Consider the following 21,302-nt stretch of genomic DNA (forward strand, 5'->3'; position numbering starts at 1 on the left):
ACATAAATTCCATTACTCCTCCATTTTACCACAGTCCAAGAGTGACCCAAGTTCATGACGTCTGTTTTCTCCCTCTCCCTTCTCTAAGTATTCAGTCAAGATCATGTTTCTCTTCACCTAAACTTTTTTTTTTAATTTATAGTCTTTTTCTGCCAGATATATATGCCAATACCACATGAAATAGGGGATATTCCAGTTCAGTAGATGTATTTCTACAGGCAAAATCACTGAATGACCAGTCCCTTAAAAGAATATTACAGAAATCATCCAATAAACTCTTGTAAACGAATTGTAAACCTTGAACCAATTAGAGAAGCAGGAAGGACACCTACCGCTCCGTGTCTCGTCATATGGGTAATTAGCCACAAGGTCTCCTCCATGAAGATTGGCCGAAAGCACAAAAGGAATATCCATAATCCAATGAATGACAGCCTTGGTCTCAGGAGCAAGCTGTATTAAAGATTAGAGATTAAAAGGATTGTAAATGTGGCAGTCATTGGTGGGATCACTTGACAGAAAAGACATAGAAAAGGTAAAAACAACAACAAAACCAAAAACAACAACTGAAAGCTGGTCATATTCCAAGAACTCTGTGATTGTTTTCATAGAAAGAAAGGAGCAGCATTCCCCATCTCTATCTTTCTCAGACTTATAAAAAATATTTCGATTTCCTTGCAAGTTCTACTTAAAAGCTGCCAGCTTTTCTTTCTTTGTAACGTGAAAAACAGCATACAAATCACTTACAAATTTGGGCACAACTCCATCTGATCTTTGTTAATAATAACTAAGGATAAGACAAGGAGAAAAGAAAATAGCTGAGCCGCAGAACAGGGTTCCTTCTCTGTGGTGGTGCAACTGAAGAAACATGGTTGATTTTCCTTCCAATTTTTGCTTACTATTTTTCCAATTCCCTTCAACTACTTTAAACATTTTTCCTAAGAAAAAAATTAAATTGGGTCTCTTCCAGATTTCACCATCAAATAGTTTACTTTGGGATGATCATCTTAAATTTTAAAACAAAGGCAAAAGTTTCAGGAATTCATGTTGTCTTTTGAATGCTTCACAGCCCCTCATACCTTGGAAGCAAAACAAAGGAGGAACGAAATGTATACCAAAGAATTAAACTGAGCCAAAAGCTTGATACTTTATGCGATGAGTTTTTAATAGCAACTAGGAAGACTCTCAAACTACCAAGTACCCCTCTGATTTAAAAAAAATAAAGCTTTTTACTGGAGATGTGATTCATATTGTTCTTTGGGACAGAATAACTAAAAGCATCAGTAGGTTTTGATGGTTATAATTAGATCTTGTATTTGTATGTCTCTGTTCAGTTTATGAATAGCTCTCACATACACTATTTTATTGAGCTTCACAACATCCCCATTTTGCAGGGGAGAATCTGAGAGTTGGGAGTGTTAATGACGTGTCCAAGTTCAGACATTTAAGATTCAAATCCAGTATATAAACTATAAGTCCCACATTATTTTCAGTATGTCAGCTTTAATGTATCAAAACTATCCTATTTTTCATGTAGGCTACTTCTAATTGTGGAAAAGTGTGATTGTGATTTAGAATAGGACATTGTCTTTATTATTTGTTTGGTTTATCTTATTCTCACTATAAAAAAATATGTTCATTGTAGAAAATGTAGAGGAGATAAACACAAAGGAAATTAATATCATTTATATACCATTTTGTATGCCACCTATTTTGCTCAACAGATAACACTTTTTCATGTCACCGAATTATTATTTCAATGGCTGAGTAGTATCCAATGTATGGACATATTCTTAAACATGGAAAAAATAACAGCTAATACTTATTAAACACTTTCTGCGTGACACACTGAATTTTCACATCCACCCTATGAGATAGGGACTGCACATACCCCCATTTTACTGATGCGTAAAGTGAGACACAGAGAAGTCGGGGAATAGCGTGAGGCCACCTCATTGGGAGTAGTAGGACTGGACTCAAACCCAGCAGTATGGCTCAGAGCTACTACACGAGCACTAGGGACCTCCACTTGGTGGAAGAGGAGGAGAAAATAGGAAGATGTTGGTCAAAGGGTACAAACTTTCAGTTACAGAACGAATTAGCTCTGGGAATCTAATGTATCCCCAGATGACTTAATAATACTGTATTGTGTACCTGAAATTTTCTAAGAGAGTAGGTCACAAGCGTTCTCAACACAAAAGAAAAAAAAAAGATAACTATGGGAGGTGATGGATGTGTTAATTAGCTTGATTGTGGTGACCATTTCACAGCATATATGTATATCAAATCATCACACTGTACATCTTAAATCTATACAATTTTTATGTGTCAATTATACTTCAATAAAGCTGTGGGGAGTGGATCGCCAATTGCTGGGTATTGACTTGTTTACTATGAAAAAAAATGCTGTGAACACACACTGCACTCTTTGTGCAGATCCACATTTTTTTAAGGGAAATTTCCCTAGAAATGGAAAGAATTGACCAAAAACTAAGCACATTTAGAAAAAAATTTTTTAATGTATTCCAGACTGCACCCCTGAAAGATACAACAATATACCCAGCAACACTATAATAAACCTGTCATTTGTAATTACTCTTACCAACATGGGATATGTGTTTTTTAAGTCTGTCACTTTGATACATGACAAATAGAATTTTTTTAATTTTCATTCTTTGATTAATAAAACTAGAGCAGTTTTTTATATGTTTAGTGACCACTTAGGTTTATTCTTTGGTGACATGTTTATACATGGTTTAACTGATTTTTCTATTGAAATGCATATTTTCTTATTAATTTGCAAGAGTTGTTTATTTATTAAAAACATTAACCCTCTATCTACTACACATTATAGATATTTTCTAAGTTTCTTATTTGCCTTTCAAATTTAAGAATAATAATAATTAAAATATAAAACATTAAGATATTTATGTTGTCAAATCTACTGATCTTTTTTTATGGTCTTGTCCCTTGCTTTTATATTTCATTCCTTTATTCAAAAACTATTAAGCGGCCACCATAAGCCAGTTTTCTATACTGGGATTTAGAAAGTTCTATCCCACTCCAAAAATGACAAATTTACCAAAGTATTCTTTTACTAGGTTCATACTTTTTATATTTAAGTCATAATACATCTAGATTTTATTTTGATCTATGCTAATATTTGTGAGATGGATTTGTCTCAATTCCATTTATTGAATAATCTATTCTTTCCATAATAATCTGAAACACTCCCTTTTCATAAACTAAATTCTTATATACACTTAAATTTGTTTCTAAAGTTTAAATTAATTTAAATCAAATCCAGTTTAAATTTTAATTTAAATCAACTTTAAAATAACTAATATAGGACAATTTAATCAAAAAATCTGTAACGTTTATGCTTTTTTGCAACGAATTTACGGTTTATTAGGCTCGATTGCTCAAGAATGGCATTAATATTATATGATATGGGTTTGTCACACATCCTTCTATAATATTCTGTTCAGAAGTTTTTCTTTTACTGCTGAATTCCTTGTCAGTCCTCTTGTTTGTACATCTGCCCCATCTTTCCTATTTATTCAAAACCCAGTGATTGGCTCTGACAAATATTTCACTGAGTTCAGACGAGACAGAAATCTCTGTGGTTTGGAAAATCACTAAGGATTTCAGGAAGGAGGTAGAACTTCACAATGTCTCGGGGGAAAAATAAGGTAGATTTGGACAGAGAAGCAAGCAAATACTCCCTGGAGCGAAGGATAGGTTTGAATGTGAGCTCAGGAGGCAACACCATTCTGCGGCAGACTGTACTCTTGTATTTATTATTCACCTGAAAAGGTTCAAAATGGCATGTTTCCATATATTTATATGTTGATTCATGTGTAAGAAATAATTTTGAAGGACACATACCAAAACGTGAATGGTGGTCATTTAAGAATGCTGGGTAATGGGTTATTTTTCTGCTTATTTATATTTGCTTTATCTTTTTGTTTATAATAAAATATTAATTTTTTAATAAAAAAGTTTTTAAAGAAAATGGTTTTTGAAGCAAATTTAAAGATACAGTCCTGAAATATCACACGCCACAACATAAATGATCCTTGAAAACATGCTCAGTGAAACAAGCCAGGCACGAAAGACCACATATTATATGATTCCACTCATATGAAGTGGCCAGAACAAGGAAGTCCACAGAAACAGAAAGCAGATTAGTGGTTTAAGGCTGGAGTGGGGGTGGAGGGATAGTGGGGTGATAGCTAAAGGGTATGGGGTTTCTTTCTGAGATGATAAAAATATTCCGAAACTGTGTGGTATTGGTTGCTCATTACCTGTGAATGTACTAAAAACCACTGAATTGTACACTTCACATGGGTGAGTTCTATGGTATATAAATCATATCTCAACAAAGCTGTTTTTTTAAAAGAGAAAAAGAAAAAAAAAGATACAGTCCTGAATACACAAAGTCGTATGTGACTATTAGGTTTAGCCTATTGTTAGTTCCTATACATACACTATTGCTAATATTCATGTTACTAGATGTTCAAAAGCAAGCAAGCAAACTCCACAATTTGATAAGTTGAACTCATTTCTCTTTGACTATTAATAGAGCCTTTTAGGCTGACTAAATGCTGAAATCTCCTGGGTATTGTAATCACATATTTAACTAATCCATAGAGAAGGCTTTGGAGCACCTCTTAGATGGAGCCCTTAACAGAATCCAGAGCCAATTATGACCTATCTTTAAAACTTCCATTTAAAGACTGTAAATATGGGCTTCCCTGGTGGCGCAGTGGTTGAGAGTCTGCCTGCCGACTCTCGACGACCGGGTTCGTGCCCCGGTCCAAGAAGATCCCACATGCCGCGGAGCGGCTGGGCCCGTGAACCATGGCCGCTGAGCCTGCACGTCCGGAGCCTGTGCTCCGCAATGGGAGAGGCCACAACAGTGAGAGGCCCGCGTACAGCAAAAAAAAAAAAACTACATAAAGACTGTAAATATAACTCAAATGTTATGCTCTATAAGTAGATGGCTTTGGCTCTTAAAATATATCAAAGCTATATTTATTCCATTTTCTTCACCACTCTAGCCATTAAAGACAAGTATTTAATATAATTATTTGATTTAATCACTCTGTTTCCATGCAGTCCAAGCCAAGGCTCATGTACCGAGCCCAGATAATAGTGGAAGTGACCAGGCTGAAGAGCTTGAGAGCAGATGAGAAATGACTTAGCAGGAAGAACTCCGGGGAGCAGGAGAGACCTTGTATTCAGAGAGGTTCGGAAGAGCAAGGAGAGCCTCTGGAGGACTTGGTAAAATGTAAGTTCCTCTCTATCACTCATTCCCATAGCAGATACACCCCAGGCTTCTTGATTCAGCAATCACAGGAATCTACAGTTTTTAAAATTGACGTATAGTTGATGTGCAATATTATATAAGTTTCAGTGTACAACACAGTGATTCACAATTTTTAAAGGTTATACTCCATTTGTAGCTATTATAAAATATTGGCTATATTGCCTGTGCTGTACAATATATCCTTGTAGTTTACTTATTTATACATAGTAGTTTACCTCTTAATCCATGACCCTTATCTTGCCCCTCCCCCTTCCCTGTAACCACCAGTTTGTTCTCTATATCTGTGAGTCTGCTTCTTTTTTGTAATATTCACTAGCCTGTTCTTTTTTTATATTTCACCTATAAGTGATATCATACAGTATTTATCTTTCTCTTGTCTGACTTATTTCACTTAGCCTAATGCCCTCCAAGTCTATCCATGTTGTTGCAAATGGCAAAATTTCATTCTCTTTTATGGCTGAGTAATATTCCATTGTATATATGTACCACATCTTCTTTATTCATTCCTCCGTTGATGGACACTTAGGTTGCTTCCATATCTTGGCTGTTGTAAATAAGGAATCTGTATATTTAACCCCTGATTCCTACAACCATAGAGATTTTAAAACCACTCTAAGGAAACAGGGAACAGATTGGTGGGTGCCAGAGGCAGGAGGCTGGGGGTGGATGAAATACGTGAAGAGAGTCAAAAGTACAGACTTCCAGTTAAACAATAAATAAGTCCTAGGCATGCCATGTACAGCATAGAGTAGATAGTTAATAATACCGTACTGTATATTTGAAAGTTGCTAAGAGAGAAGATCTTACAAGTTCTCCCCGCAAGAAAAAAAAAGTGTAACTGTGTATGGTGATGGATGTTAACTAGACTTATTATGGTGATCATTTCACAATATATAAAATATCAAATCATTATGTTGTATACCTCAAATTAAATAATGCTATAAATTATATCTCAGTAAATACATACACACACACACACACACACACACACACCTACAAACACACACACCACTACAAGGCCAAGAAGGCGAAGTGAGAAAGGGGTGATGTGTAATAACATTAATGAAATATCTACTATGTATCTTGTACTGGGCTGGGTCCAAACACTATCTGTGTCTAATTGACAAAGATGGAAAAAGGAGATGAGCCAGACATGGGCAATATCATCCCGTGATTTAAGCAGGTTTACTGAAGATTTAGTAAAATGTAAACAAATCTTACTTCTGTTCCAGAAAAGAGACTAAAATTTAATTTTTATGCATTTTTTTAATTTTACCTTTACCCAGAAAAAGTATTGATATTGAGACTATTTAAAATAAAAGCTCTAATTTTTTTAAAGTGCCTTGAACAAACATCATTTTTAAAAAGTATTGCTTAAACTAGAAATATGAAACATCTAATATAAATATGATACAAGTCCCATTGAGGAAGAGGAAGGCAGTGCTGGCTGAAAATGAAGGCACTTACATGAAGGCTGCTAATCTCATATCCTGTCAACGTGAGTTTATTTCTCAATTCTTCTATGATAGGTGACAGGAATTCTTTCTCTCATTCCTTAGTTTTAACAGACAGCATGGGCAAGGGGGAAAGTTTGGGCTGATACCCACACTGGGCTTCCAGAACAGTTTTTCATTTCAGTCTTAGGCCTCACAGGTCATCACACAAGACTACCCTCTTTTCCCCTCTAATTGCCCCTGCCCTTTGCTTTTCCAGCTCTTCCTTCTCCAGGGAAAGATGGTTTAGGGGCTGAGAAACTGCAAATCTGTGACTCAGAAACAGGAGTGTTGGGGCTTCCCTGGTGGCACAGTGGTTGAGAATCTGCCTGCCAACGCAGGGGACACAGATTCGAGCCCTGGTCTGGGAAGATCCCACGTGCCGTGGAGCAACTAGGCCCGTGAGCCACAACTACTGAGCCTGCGCGTCTGGAGCCTGTGCTCTGCAACAAGAGAGGTCATGACAGTGAGAGGCCCGCGCACTGCGATGAAGAGTGGCCCCCGCTCACCGCAACTAGAGAAAGCCCTCGCACAGAAACGAAGACCCAACACAGCCAAAAATTAATTAATTAATTAATTAATTTTTAAAAAAAATAAGAAACAGGAGTGTTTAAGTGAGTCACTTATCAAGTTCTGCCAAAATCCTCAGCCCCTGGCAGCCCTTTTCACAGACCAGTCCCCACTTATAGGCTCAGTCCAGGTTTCTGGGATGAACTTTAAATACAGGCAGGAGAATTTGAAGAATTTTAGACCAATAAGCTGAGACTCCCTCTCTCCTGGATCCTCTACACAGTGTCCCAGCCACGTGCTGAGTGCGTGTCTGGAACTCCAGCAGCTGGTGTTGCGATCTGCTTGCCAGGCTGGACTGCACTCATTCATAATAGGCTTCAAGCCTACTATGAGTCAGACTCAAATAGGAATTCTAATTCCTGTAATCAAGGGACTGAAATCTAGAATCACAAAGAAAAACAGCTGTGTAAACAAATAATAATATAACATCTATAAAGTTCTATACAACTATAAGCACCAGACTGGAAATATATATAAAGAACATAAAGGCAGGCTCAACAGGATCTGTCTGGAGGAGGAGAGGAAGGCTTCACAGAGGAGGTGACATGGAAGGAAAGGGAAGAGCACTGTGAACATAAAGTTAGTAGAAGACAGTATGCTTACGGAGTACATGGCATATCAAAGCCAGATTAAAGAGTGGCTGAGCTGGCAGCTGCCAGCAGCCAAGGGAAACTTGAATGGCCCTGGAACTGTAATAAAATGGAGACACCGTCTTTTCCAAGCTCTCACTTAGGAAAAATACTAGAAGAAGCTGATAAGCCAGAGTTGAATTGCCTGGAAAGACACAAGACGCAGTGGGGGCTGCCCCCAGCAGTCCTTGCCGTTCCTCTGTGATGGGCTCGCCTCCCCTCTGTGGAACTGAAAATAGTGTTCAAACCCAGTGTTTAGTGGGTGTGTGCGTCCATCTGACCTTGTGGTCCGTAACAGAGCACTGAGCAATGACGCTGACACAGCAGTAACAATTCCAGGTCCTGGCCTCCAGCACTTCACATGTACTGGCTCATCCAATCCTCATAACCTCACTATGGGCTGGATGCTATTGTCAGGTCCACACTTCGGATGAAGGGGAGGAAGCACACAGTGGTTACAGAACTTTGCAAAACTCACACAGCAAGGACAGAACCAGAATTTGAAGCAAAGTGGCTGCCTCCAGAGCCTCCACACTAAACCATCAAACTATTCTGACATTTTGAGTCTTTTCCTTTATCCTCTGGGCGGTGGAGACCCGGTAAGGTTAGGGTTTTTCAGCAATAGAGCAATAATTTGTGTATGAAGATCACTCTGGAGGAATTTGAGAAGACTGAATGGAGCTGGGAGAGGCTGAACCCCAAACAGGAATGGGGGCTCCCTTCCTCGTCAGAGCAAACCACAGGGCCTGAGTTGGCAGAGGAAGGAGAGGCTGAAAGGTGTCAGGAGGCCACATCGCCAAGATCTGGTTACATGTGTGGTGAGTGGTGACAGAGACGGAAAAATCAAGGCTTTGACGATCAAGTAAATGAGAGAATAGTGTTTTCTTAGGGAATGATTTATTTCTGGTCATGCTGAGCTTGAGGCCCCAGGTGTCACCAGATAAAGGGACTCAGTGAGCAGGCAAAAGAGATCTGGGAGAATTTGTATAATGGACAACACTGAAGGTCCAGGAGAGGATGGAAACCCAAGGAGAGACAGGAGGGTAGCAGATGGGACCCGGAAGGCCAGCATTTAGGCGAAGGCAGAAGAAGCAGGGAAAGAAACTGAGGAGTGGTCTGAAAGGTACTAGAAGAGGTAGGAGGAAGTGCAGTTGTGCAAGGCAGAAGAGGAGAAAGTTCTGGAAAATAAGAAAAAGTTCAACAAGGTGGAATGCTGTAGGAGTTGCTAATCAGATGTGCTGATAAAGGGCCTCTAAAGAGGCCAAAAAGACTTTCTAGACAACTGGGTTCTCCCTCCTACCCCTGTCCCTGCCTCCCACTCCCTAAACCCCTGACCACTTCTAGGGGCAGGACTAGTTTCCAGGCCCCAGGCGTCCCAGCCTTGACTTTCACAGCCATAGTGAACTATCCCATACAAGCTTTCACAACACTCCTGTGTCCTTCATTGTGATGAAGATAATAGACATCTTTCCTTAGGCTGGAGGACAGAACCCAGGAAAACCATACATGTTCTTTACCTTTGTGTTTTGATCCACAATTTTCTTCAGATTTTTCAACAGATGATTATTTGGACCACCTTCTTTCTCATTAACATAAACTATTCTGTCCAGGTCAGGAAAGTTCCGGTTCAGATCTATTCCCTGGGCATTGCTTCGACCCACGAACCAGTCCTTCAGCTCACCAGGCTGAAAAAAAAAAAAATCAGAGGAAAATCATCAGTTATTTATTATTATTGTTACCATCTATTTAAGGTCTTCATTAATGGTTTTTAAAATAATTTATTAAGATTATTCATTTCAACAATATCCTCCTACAATGGCATTTTCACTATCTTACTGATATACACATGAAAGTATCAGGTTTAAAGTATATATTATGGATATTTTGAAAATATTCTCAACGAACAATATTTTACATGTCAATAATAATTTTATTTAAAAGATAATCAACATCAAACTGCAAAAAAAGTCCATGTGTGTTAGTAGTAGATGGCATGCCATCTCACAGCATGCCACTCTGTACTTGGTTTAAGTAAAATACTCACTGCCTCTGAAAACCACAGCAACTACTTCTAAATATTCAAAAGAATAAATTACTAAAGAAGGTTAGATGCTTAAAATGAGTTTAACATGAATTGTTTACATATTAATAATATACCTCTCTCTTACCGTCTTCATGAAAATATATGAGCTCTAGAACTTTTGTTTCAACTTTGTAAGTTGAAAATTTTTTGTTCAATTTGAAACCTTTCATTTCACTAATGATATAATCTGGAAATTTAATAAATTTCCAGAATATTCAGTTATATTCCATAATGTAGATTTTCCTGTTTTACTGTTAAATTTTACTAGATCTCTAATATAGAGATAATGCCCATATTCTTAAAGTCATGTAAACTCAGATACCTTAGACTGTGAGGAATCAAAACCTATAAGACAGAAAATAGCAATGACAGTTTTTTGTCTATCCTGTCTTACAGTTCTGAATATCACCTTAAAATAGTCAATAATTTAATTCTCTATGTTACTAGAATTTTTCTCTCATAACTTTAGAAATTATATCAATATTATACTTACAGAAATTCACTGTCTGGTCACTTGATCTTTTATTTTTAAGGTACAAAACAACTTCTTAACTATAGATTAACATACTAAATATATGCTTTAATATGTTCCCGTAAAATAAGAAAATTATTTCAAACTGTAGAAAATAAAATGTCCTCCATCCCTGTCTAAACAAAAAGGGAGCACACTTAACTGTGAAAACATAATTACTTCCCAGCTTCTCTAACAGTTAAAATGTATTAAATTAATTTTGATTTGTAGATAGGAGGGTTTTGTTTTGATTTGTTTGTTTGTTTTTACTTTACACATCACATATAGATAAGGATTAAACATCAGTGAAACATTGGCCAAAAATCCTCATTCCTTGATTTCAGTAGAGGGCGCTATGATACCGCCTCATTCAGAGACAGCAATGGCCTCACTCTTCAATACATGGCAGTAGATAGTTTTCAAACTTCTAGATTTTTAGGAAGAAATTTACCTAGTCACACACATGAATGAATAAATATGATTCATTTAACAACGAAAACAAAACATTAATTTAATACTAACAAAATTTCTCATTCACAATCTCTGCTGAAGAAACCCTCGCCCACCATCCCTTACCTTCTGCACTTTTTCCTTACCAGCAAATTAAACACCATATCACTTATACCCGCCCCTGCACTATCTGTAAGCTTCATGTGAGCGTATATTCCTTATATGTGAGCATATATGTACAAACCGTAAAAAAAAAAGCAAGCATGCCCTGTTGTGAGCTGGCCCACACCCACCTGAGATGCTGCCTTCTCAAAGCCATCAGGGTTGAGGGAGGGCATGATGTGGATCCGGGTGTTGTGGATCAGCTGGACGATTGTCTCATTCCCCTTTTGGTATTCGTTGCACAGGTACTGGGCCAGGAAAACCAGCAGTTCCCGTCCAACAGCCTCATTGCCATGCATATTCCCAATGTATTTAAATTCAGGCTCACCTAAAAGCGCAAAAATAGATAGTATGGAGACTTTTTCTATCGCACCAAAGAGAAGGCAAATGACATATAGTGTAAAAAGTATTGTATAGTTACCAATTTATTACACACAGCTGATAACTTCTTTGCCCTCCACAGCTGATGCCTAAGAAATCTGCGCTAAAAATAAAATACTCCAAATGCCCCTCTGTCCTTCTAGTTCTCTCTCCCCAGCTTCCCACTTGTTATGCAGTGAATTATGCCCCCCAAAATCATAGGTTGAAGCCCTAAGTACCAATGTGACTGTATTTGGAGATAAGACCTTTAAGGAGGTAATTAAGGTTAAATGAGGTCATAATCCAGGAGGATTGTTGTCCTTATAAGAAGAGGAAGAGACACCAAAGATTCTGTCTCTCTCTCCACATGCATGAATAAAAGGCCATATGAGGACACCTCAGGCAGGCACCTGCCTGCAAGTCAGGAAGAGAGGCCTCATCAGAAACTAACACTGCAGGTGCCTTGACCTTGGACTTCCATCTTCCAGAACTGTGAGAAAATAAGTGTCTGTTGTGGTATTTTGTTATGGCAGCCCGAGCAGACAAATATACACCCCCCCCAATAACTAATAATAGTACATCGTGTGCATCCTACCATTAAACAGTGAACTTTCATGTTTTCTTATTTAGTCCCCACCAAACAGCTAAAAATAGGTATTATTACCCATCTGTATTTTAAGGTGAGCAAACTAAAGTTCAGACTGCTTGAGAGGCCTGACTTCAGTTACACAGCCAATGAACCCAGGATTCAAATGCTGGTCTTCTCATTTAGTTAAAAATCTACTTTTTTTTTCATTCTTTTTTAAACCATAGTGACTAAAAGCATTAACTTCTAGAGCCAGACTGGGTAGTTTCAAATCCTGGCACCAATTCTTACTGGCTGGCCTCAAGTAGTTACTTCAGCTTTCTGTGGCTCTGTTTCCCCATTTATAAATGAGATCCTAGATTCTACCTCATAAGGTTATTATAAAGTTAAATAATGAGTGTCAGTGCTTAGAACAGTGCCTGGCAAAAAACAGTGCTATGTGTTTGCTATTTTTTTTAATATTATTATTATTACATCACATTGTCTTGTCATTGTAAGGTGCTTTACCATACATAATCTAGTTTTCTCTTTATAACAGCCCACTAAAATACAGGAGACAGATAGTTTTATTATCATTATTGTAGAAATGCAGCCAAAGAGGATAAATTTTGCTGAAGGCCCCAGAATTCAAACATAAATCATGCTGCCTATCCCATTGCATTTTAGGAGGAGTAATAAAATTGCAGAGCATGGCAGCAAAATAATCTTTTTTTAATTTACAGAGATGTTTAATTAGCTTTATTTACAGAGCAGAGATTATTTTGTCTTCAATGGTGCCTAGATAACATCATTAGGCAAGAATGCCAGTTTAAAAGAAATCTATGCAGAATCCTAAAAATAGCAGACGTTGACGCTCCTCAAGAAGGGTCAAGCTTGACTATATCAGCAGCTCTATGTCTCAGTTACTCAGAAGCAATTCTGTTGCAGTCTCTACATCCCAAGATTTTGAAGACAAGGCCACTATTACTGCATTCCTATCAAAGCCCATAGCACATAGGTTTTCTATTTTTTTGGTGTATTTTGGACTAGAAACTGGTGCTCCAGCATACACATGTGCCCCAAGTCGAGCTGTCTGTTTGAACATTTCGGGATTTTGTTTGTACTGATTTGCTACTACTGCATCTTGTGGATCTTCTGGTTCTGCAGCTGCCAGTAGTGCTTCTAATGACAATAATACCGTGCGGAGTCATTGCTGCTGCCCATTGATCTTTCAGGATATCCAAACAAATAGCCCCTGTGATGGAACTAATATTAGGATGCCATATTTTAGTGATAAACCGGACCTTAGGGGGATTAAATAGATATGTTTCTAGTATTTTAATCTCTAGTTGATATCTTCCTCCTTCATATGGTGTGTCTGGAGGTCCTGCTATTTCTCCTCTTAATTCTGTAAAATTCTCATCTACTAGATCTACTTTAGTTTGATTTTTGCTCGTCTCCTCGCTCTTCAGCACCTCCTTGAACTCCGGCTTGATTCGCTGCACCGCGATGTTGGCCATGTCTCCGCCCGCAGCTGATTCGTGCCCGCCTCCTCCGCCACCACTACGACCGCCGCCACCTCTTCCTCCACCGCCTCCTCCCTCGGCGATTCACACCCGAGCACACGAACGCTGCCAACACCACCCCTGCCGCCGCGCTCTCCTGAGTGTGCAATCACCTCCGCACCCGGCCCCCAAAATCCAAAATAATCTTAATTAATCCTATTGTTCTGCTCCTTTCTGCTTCATCCATCCAAAAGACCCAATTTCTGCAGTGAACAAGATCCTCCCATTTACAAAATCACTAGGACTGCCCACCCCTGGTTAAAAAAAAGAAGTTGGAATTATCCTTCTCTTAGAAATATGTTACCTAAATATTCTTTGCATGAGATTTCTGGGTGTGTGATTTGAGTGACCGCCAGCTGCAGAAACCATGTCCTGTGTGACCTCTCAGCCTGAGCTGAAGCTAATCTTAATCTAAGGATCAGGTGGGAGCAGGGTCAGGGCTGTATTTATATGTCCCTCATTTTTCACTTAGAGGGAAAGAAAGCCTCACTTAAATCACCTCCAGAGACACACGCCAAAGGTATGCACGTGGGAAGAGATGTTTTCTTTGCTTCTGATTTCAAGTCATAATAATCTTCCTCCTTTCTGTCAAACTCACCCCTTCAGTGTGTGTGTTAGTGGGATTGAGGCACAGGGGACACTGCACCAGTCCACTATGGAAGAAAGCAAGAGACCAGGAAGCCAGTGGGGTCTCAGAAGCCTGCCTCCCAAAGTTATTAGAGAAGATTGCAGTGTTGGAGGCTTTCTGGTCCTGCTGCTTTACCCCAACACAACTTTGGAGCTTTCGTCACTCAAAAGAGCTTGGCCCACAACTCATAATGAGTACGTGAGCACATTGAAATTTCCTATTATTCCTCTGGATTGAAAAACTAAAATTCTTTAATCACTTGAAGGAGGAATAGCAAACTCATAGTCACGCAGCTAAACTTAGCATCCCAGTGTTTTGTTTGGCTATCAGAGACTATCTTGTGTTTGAATTTGAATGCTTGGGATAGAGCGTGCTTTTTCCAGTCTGCCACAGGCCGTACCACTCCATATCACTGCTTTATTTATTTATGTTTCCAGAGTCAGAAAATTTCCAATGTGGTTTTTCTTCCTGCTCTGTAGGAAGTCTCAGGAACCAATCTCCCCAATATGTCTATTATATTTGTAAGGAGGTAGTAATGACACTAGCAATGCTTTAGGCTGACATAAAGATAGACACTAAAGGTCATTTTATAGAAGATATTAACGTGTGGAAATAAAGTACAAGGCATATATGAGTTAGCAAAAGAAAAGGAAAGTGTGTTTTTATACACTTCCTCTGTCTTAAGGAACAAATTAGATCGCTAGATAATACTGTCACCAGAATACAGAAGGGCTGTGATCTTTTAAGGTGACTGACACGTCTTGTGAGTTGGGGAAGAGCCACAGTTTAAATACAGCCTTTGTTGAATGTATGCAAAGCCCAGTGTCAGACACTACAGGGACCCCGAAAGCAAGTAAAGCAGCATTCCTGAACTCAGGGAACACAGGGTCTGGAGGAGGGCGCTGACATGCGAACAGTGTTTATGAGGGAGGCAACCATGCAGGAACTTTGGATCCACAACCAACCAGCTTCAAGGCTCCAAAATGAAATGTTACCACCACCTCTCTGGCCTCTCTCTGGCCCTTTATCCTCCCAAAGCCAGAGCTATCTTTTCAAAAGATAGTTCCCTCTACCTGAAAATCCATCAGTTAACTTCCCACTGGCCTTCACCATAAACACCAAAGTTCTCCATTGTGTTAGAGCAGACAGGTAACTAGGTGTGAGCAGAGAAAGGGGGGCAGGGGCCAGGTGGCAGGAAACCACGCCTCTTGTAAACAGTGCGGGTTCACAGGCAGATAAAGAAAAGAAGGAACTTCCAGACTGAAAGGAAACCACACATTCTGGGGTTATAAGTATCCTGGAAACAGACAAAGAAAGGTGGGAAAAGGCAGGAATCTCCAGTGTCTGAATGTAACCTGTTGCTCATTATGCTCTCATTACAATAAAATTAGCCTTGCAGATAAGAAATTCCCATCACGCACCAAAGCTATGACACTTCCAATCAAAGCTAAATAAGGACAGAAATCCCTCCTCCCCTTGGGAAGGTGGAGCTGGGATGAAAATCAGCCAAGACGACCCCCAAACCTCTCCTTCCCCAGTGAAATTCCACCCCTTCATTTGTATGGCCCTCATAACTGGCTTGCCAAAGAAACCCAGGGCAGCTCCTTACCTGTCTGCCCACTCTCCCTCTGAGAGCGTATTCTTGCTTATGTAAATTCTCACTTTACTTTCTTAACCTCCCTGTCTCCTTTCTGAATTCTTTCTGTGAGGAGACAAGAACCTTACTTTCACAAGAACAACAGGATCTCTAACCCCCAAGGGGCCTGGCCTGAGGACCTCTCATCTCCTGAGGCACCATCTCCTCTCCAGTCTTCCAGCCACACCTCCTTCAGCACAGGGCTCTTCTGTGATGCTGTCTACTCCTCACATATATTTTGCCCTCTCATCCCTCTGATCACAGATAACTATGGTTTCCTTAGAGTATCTTTCATCCAAGTCCAGTTCCTCTGTTATTTTTAATACCTCAGTTGGAAAATGTACATTAATCAGTGTGATTATGTGCTTAATCCCCATCCCACACTGTATGTAGTGGGATGGTGTCTATGTCAGCTCATGTGTGTATCACCTGTGCCTGGCATCTATGCAGTGAGAGCACAGATACATCAATTAAATAAATTCATGACTAAATGAATAGAGGAATGGTCTTTTCCTAAATCCCATGCTCCCAGCAGCATAGCTGAGAGTAGAGCTTCCCCTTGAGATGTTCCTTTCTGGAACAGTGAAGGGAATAACTGAATAACTGAAGGGGGCCTGAGGCAGTGTCAGGGAGGCTGCGCCCCGAGTCCCAGTGCTTGTTGCCCCATCCCACATTCTCAGACAGGAATGGAAATTCTTTGGGGAGGAAGGCAGCAGTGTTGTGGACAGCTGATTTCCCAAAAAGATTAATCTCCATGGTCACAGAGAACCATAAAGCTCTCCAGGCATACACTTCCCTAAGGCTATTTTTGTTGTAAGGTCTAAACAAAGGGTTCTGAAAAGACTTTGCCTTCATAATGTTTAATCCAGAAACAGAGATAAAATGGAAGATTTTGGAATAAGCCTCTCCGCTGTCAATTTACTTTCAATTTGTTTAACAAAGGGGTGACAGCTTTTCCTCAGCACTTAATTTTCTTTTCTGTGGCTATAAAGATGGAGTTTACAACAGGATGACATATGCATTCCTGTTTATAGTGTCTGCGTGGGCCAGATGCCAGGTTTAACCAAGACGTCATTCCTTGTGTTTATAACTGGTGACGCACATGTACCCAGGCACTGGCTCATCTCTCTCCTGGCAACGGGAGGAAAAGGCAGCAGGCACTCTTCATAGTACACTGGGGGACAGTTGTTTTTACCTTCATCTTACTTTCCTCACTATCTTTTTACGAAGTAGTTACCCTGTTCCTGAGGAATCACACTTGCACAGCCTGCATCACATTGGCTCAGGAAGTACAGTTTCCCTGTTGCACCAATTTTTCCACAGTTTTGTGTAACTATCAGTTTTCCAGTCACTTCACATGGCACACAGTCATCAGTCAAGCTAGCATTAAAAGACAATCAACTCACAAACCACATTCAGCCTGGCTGGGCTGCGTTTCTATCTTCCTCATCTGTGCCGTACAACAATCAATGTACCTGAGTGGATCTGTATTTTCTTCATCAGAACAAGATAAGAATAACTTACAAGACTTTTTAAACATAAGATCCAAACTTTTATTGAAGTCAGAAATAATAAATCCCCACCTGGAGCAAGCAAATAATTTTAAATTCCATACTTCTTGTAACTCTTAATTTGCCCGTTGTGTATTGATGTAATTTGAAATAACTAAATCAGTAAGAAGGGAGATGGGGAGGGGAAGAAGGGAGGGAGGAAGGAAGGAAGGAAGGAAAGAAGGAAGGGAGGGGAGGGAGGGAGGGAGGGAGGGAGGGAGGAATTAATTTCTATTGCTTTAAAAATAAAACATAAGTACCCAGAACCCCACACCCTTAGGCTCAGCATTTGAGGCAAGTCTGCAGCTGACAGCAGACTGGCAAAGCCCCCAAGTGGGAGAATTAATGGTCTCAAAGTGACCAGAGACTCTGAAGCAGAATCCATACTCAATAGGCTGATCCTGAAAAAAATGATCAAATAAAGGGGCAAAAGTAAAAAAATAATACCGTCTGCCTTTCCCACAAAAAGCAAAATTTACTTTCACCTCCTTATTTGACCCAATTAGTCTCTCTAATATTTTCTCCTCCTCGAAATAGCTAACAGACAGGCTGACTATTGGGTAGAGTAATTGATCAGATAAATTTAAGGTCCCTTTCACATCTCAGAGTCAATTATTCAATGACCTTATATGGGAAGAAAACTGCAGAGGGAAAATATCTAATGGAAAATGAGATAAATGTGAAAGTGGGTGGTAAATTGTGAAGTTCTATCTAAGAGGTATAGCATCATTATTTAGAAAATATAAGTAGATTAAGGGTATTTTAAGAAAGAACTTGATCATAGTAACAGAACCCTTCATCTTTCATCCTGTAAATAGAGATGAAACTCACACTGAGATGAATCCTCCAACATCAAATTATTGCCAAAATGTAAGTTCACTAACTCATTCGAAGTGTATGTACTTAACTCACTGATTACATAATTCTTAGAGCTAGGGACAATTTCAAAATATATGTTCCTGGCACATGTAATATACTAAACACATTGCTGAACAACTATAGCATCTAAAAACAAAACCCCATTTCTCAAAGATATCATGGTAAAATGCTCTCATAACCAATGATTTTGAGAAACTGATAAGCAGTTACGCAAGCAGCACAATCACTGAACTGACTTGATTCACAAAACACTGGGCAAGCAAGTCAAACACACCTTTGGAACAGATGGACCTTTTAATCGATGACGTTCCTCCCTCAGTTGTGAAACTGGGGTCAAGACATTAGTGCTGGTAATGGTTTCCACTTGTTTGACATTCTAACATATTATAGCCTGTAAATCATTCTTGCAGAATGAACCCTGCAAGTTTCCTAGAACTCGTGGACAAATACGTCATAAATTGGTTCCTGTTTTAGCACATCTTAGCAACCTAAAATGCTGAGCAAATTCCTAAAAGAAATGGAAATCTTCAGGGTCCAAAGAAACAATGGAAGAAATGGGTACGCTTATAAAAAATGATTCCTCTTCTACAGAAGAGATGAGGAGCAAATAAAGAAGGAAGGGAGAAAGAGAAACCAAGGAAAGGCAAAAGTATAAAAAACAGCTGCAGAAGAAATTACAGAATTAGAAGATTATATTATCTCCCCTCACTCCCTCCTTCAGAGTAATATTTTTAAATAATTAAATTAAATGACATCTTGAAAGGGAAACCTGATTTTTAATGGGCAGTCAATATAGAATACATTACAGAATTATTCTGTAGAGATGCATTACAGGATTGTTTTTGAAAATATTATGTATTAGCCATTACACATAATTTTAAAGTTTTCTTACATATGACATCCAGAATGTTTCTAGTAATATTCTACCTGAAGAGGGTAAACAAAAGACCAGAAGATATTTCTAGCCATACCAGTCCATAAAACAATATAAGAGTTCTAATATTAATGAATACATTCAATTTTTTTTAATTAAAATGTTTGTTTTCACGTGAGTATGTCAGATACAGTGAGAAGCTGGTAAATGTTTAACAACCAGCTCTGATCTGTAGCATATCCCAATTTCCATGGTGTAAATACTCCTACCATGGCCAATTTGAAGCTATCTATATGAGGTCAATTAGCTCACAAATTTACTGAATAGTAAAAATAGGTCTCCTAAGCCAGTACAAGCCTACTCTAGCACACCACTGGACAGCAATTATTTGGGATGTATGGCTCCCAGTTTCCTCATAAGTTCTCCAGAAGGGGAATCTGAAGTCTAGGATATTTGAAGACTTTTCAAACACATGATAAGAAATATAATCAGATTAGTCTCTACTCTACTGTCTTTCTTTATGTTTAATTTTATACAGGAAGAATTAAAAGAGGTTTGTTTGGGTTTTTTCTTGTATTGATATAGAGCTGTTTTCCTAAGCACTGCACCATCATCCATTCATTCTAGGAGGAAGGGAAGATAGAGAGAAGTGGGGAATTTTTTTGGTTGAGTTAATTATCCCAGAAGGGACTAATGCACTGGATTATATCACCCTTTGCTCTAAATCTGCCCGTAATAAATCAATGAAAAAAATTTAACCTAGTCAATAGTTTTTCTAAAATATTTATCAGCAGTTTCACATTTTCAAAGTTCTTCCTACAGTCTTGACCTATAAGGCTATCTTTACAGTGGAAAAGGCAATATAATTTCTGTGCACACTCACAGAAATCAGTTATTTTAAATTAGTAACATGGGGCTTCCCTCGTGGCACAGTTGTGGCAAATTCAGGGGACACGGGTTTGAGCCCTGGTTGGGGAAGATCCCACATGCCGCAGGGCAGCTAAGCTCATGCACCACAACTACTGAGCCCACGAGCCACAACTGCTGAGCCCATGTGCCACAACTACTGCAGCCCACGTGCCTAGGGCCCATGCTCCACAACAAGACAAGCCACTGCAGTGAGAAGCCCGCGTACCACAACAAAGAGTAGCCCCCGCTCACCGCAACTAGAGAAAGCCCGCGCACAGCAATGAAGACCCAATGCAGCCAAAAATAATAAATAAAATAAATTTTTTAAAATTTTTTAAATTAAAATTAGTAATATGAAACACTTTATAATTACTGAGGAAAGACTGCCTACAAAAGCCTTTAGATTCAGAAAAATCTTTAAGAGCATCTTGAAGTGAACACAGAGAACTTTTAATACAGAAATAAGATATGGCAGAGATTATTTTAATGATGTAGTTTCATGATAGATTATCTTTCTGTAATACTAATCACAGAATTGCTTTAAAGCACTGCAACAGTTATGGATCTCCCCAAATGCTTGGCAGGATGCCTTTGTACACTCATTTACTAAAGGTGGCTTTTGGACCTTAAAGCATCCTTCAGAAATATTAATTTCTAGTTATTAATTTCTAGTTATATATTATTTTAGATAACTCTCTTAAAAGATTCTGCTTTCACCAGTATTCTTATCAAATAAAATAAAATGTAAAGTTAAATTTATCTAAGAGGCCAGGAACAGAATTAAATGAACTGGCACTAGAAGAGAGGAAACAGGAAAGGACCCAGTTTCAGACAAGTGATTATGATTCAGGTCTTTGCCAACTCTCTCACTAACGTATTTGGTTGTGACTGGTATGTTTATTCTGGAAAACAATGCTTATGAGGAACTCTTTTTGTAGCTTGAGAAGAGAAATTTAGGTGCAGCGTCAAGTTTCTGAAGATTGAAGTTTAAGTTTCCTAAGGTTGTTATGTGGGGAAGGATTTGACTCGGCAAAAGTCCAAGGACAAAACTAGAATTGAAACTAGAAGGTTCAGAGAGAGAGCATTTAATACAGCTGAAGAACCAACCT

At 38.9% G+C, this 21,302-nt stretch overlaps 1 protein-coding gene and 1 pseudogene across 1 annotated transcript in view; both read right to left on the reverse strand.

The window, feature by feature from the left end:
* The window catches only part of CPE (carboxypeptidase E), a 106,668-nt gene that overhangs the window by 18,391 nt on the left and 66,975 nt on the right, over nucleotides 1-21,302 (reverse strand). Inside the window, exons 2-4 of the mRNA XM_027095838.1 lie at nucleotides 11,359-11,555; nucleotides 9,539-9,706; nucleotides 333-450 (exon numbers count right to left, since the gene is read on the reverse strand). Coding sequence (XP_026951639.1) covers nucleotides 333-450; nucleotides 9,539-9,706; nucleotides 11,359-11,555 — 483 coding nt within the window. The remainder of the gene's footprint in view (nucleotides 1-332; nucleotides 451-9,538; nucleotides 9,707-11,358; nucleotides 11,556-21,302) is intronic.
* LOC113614383 (ubiquitin-conjugating enzyme E2 K pseudogene) lies at nucleotides 13,031-13,722 on the reverse strand (annotated as a pseudogene).

Source organism: Aethalodelphis obliquidens, unplaced genomic scaffold, assembly GCF_003676395.1.
Source record: "Aethalodelphis obliquidens isolate GAN/ISIS:26980383/991018 unplaced genomic scaffold, ASM367639v1 scaffold95, whole genome shotgun sequence".
Classification (NCBI taxonomy): Eukaryota; Metazoa; Chordata; class Mammalia; order Artiodactyla; family Delphinidae; genus Aethalodelphis; species Aethalodelphis obliquidens.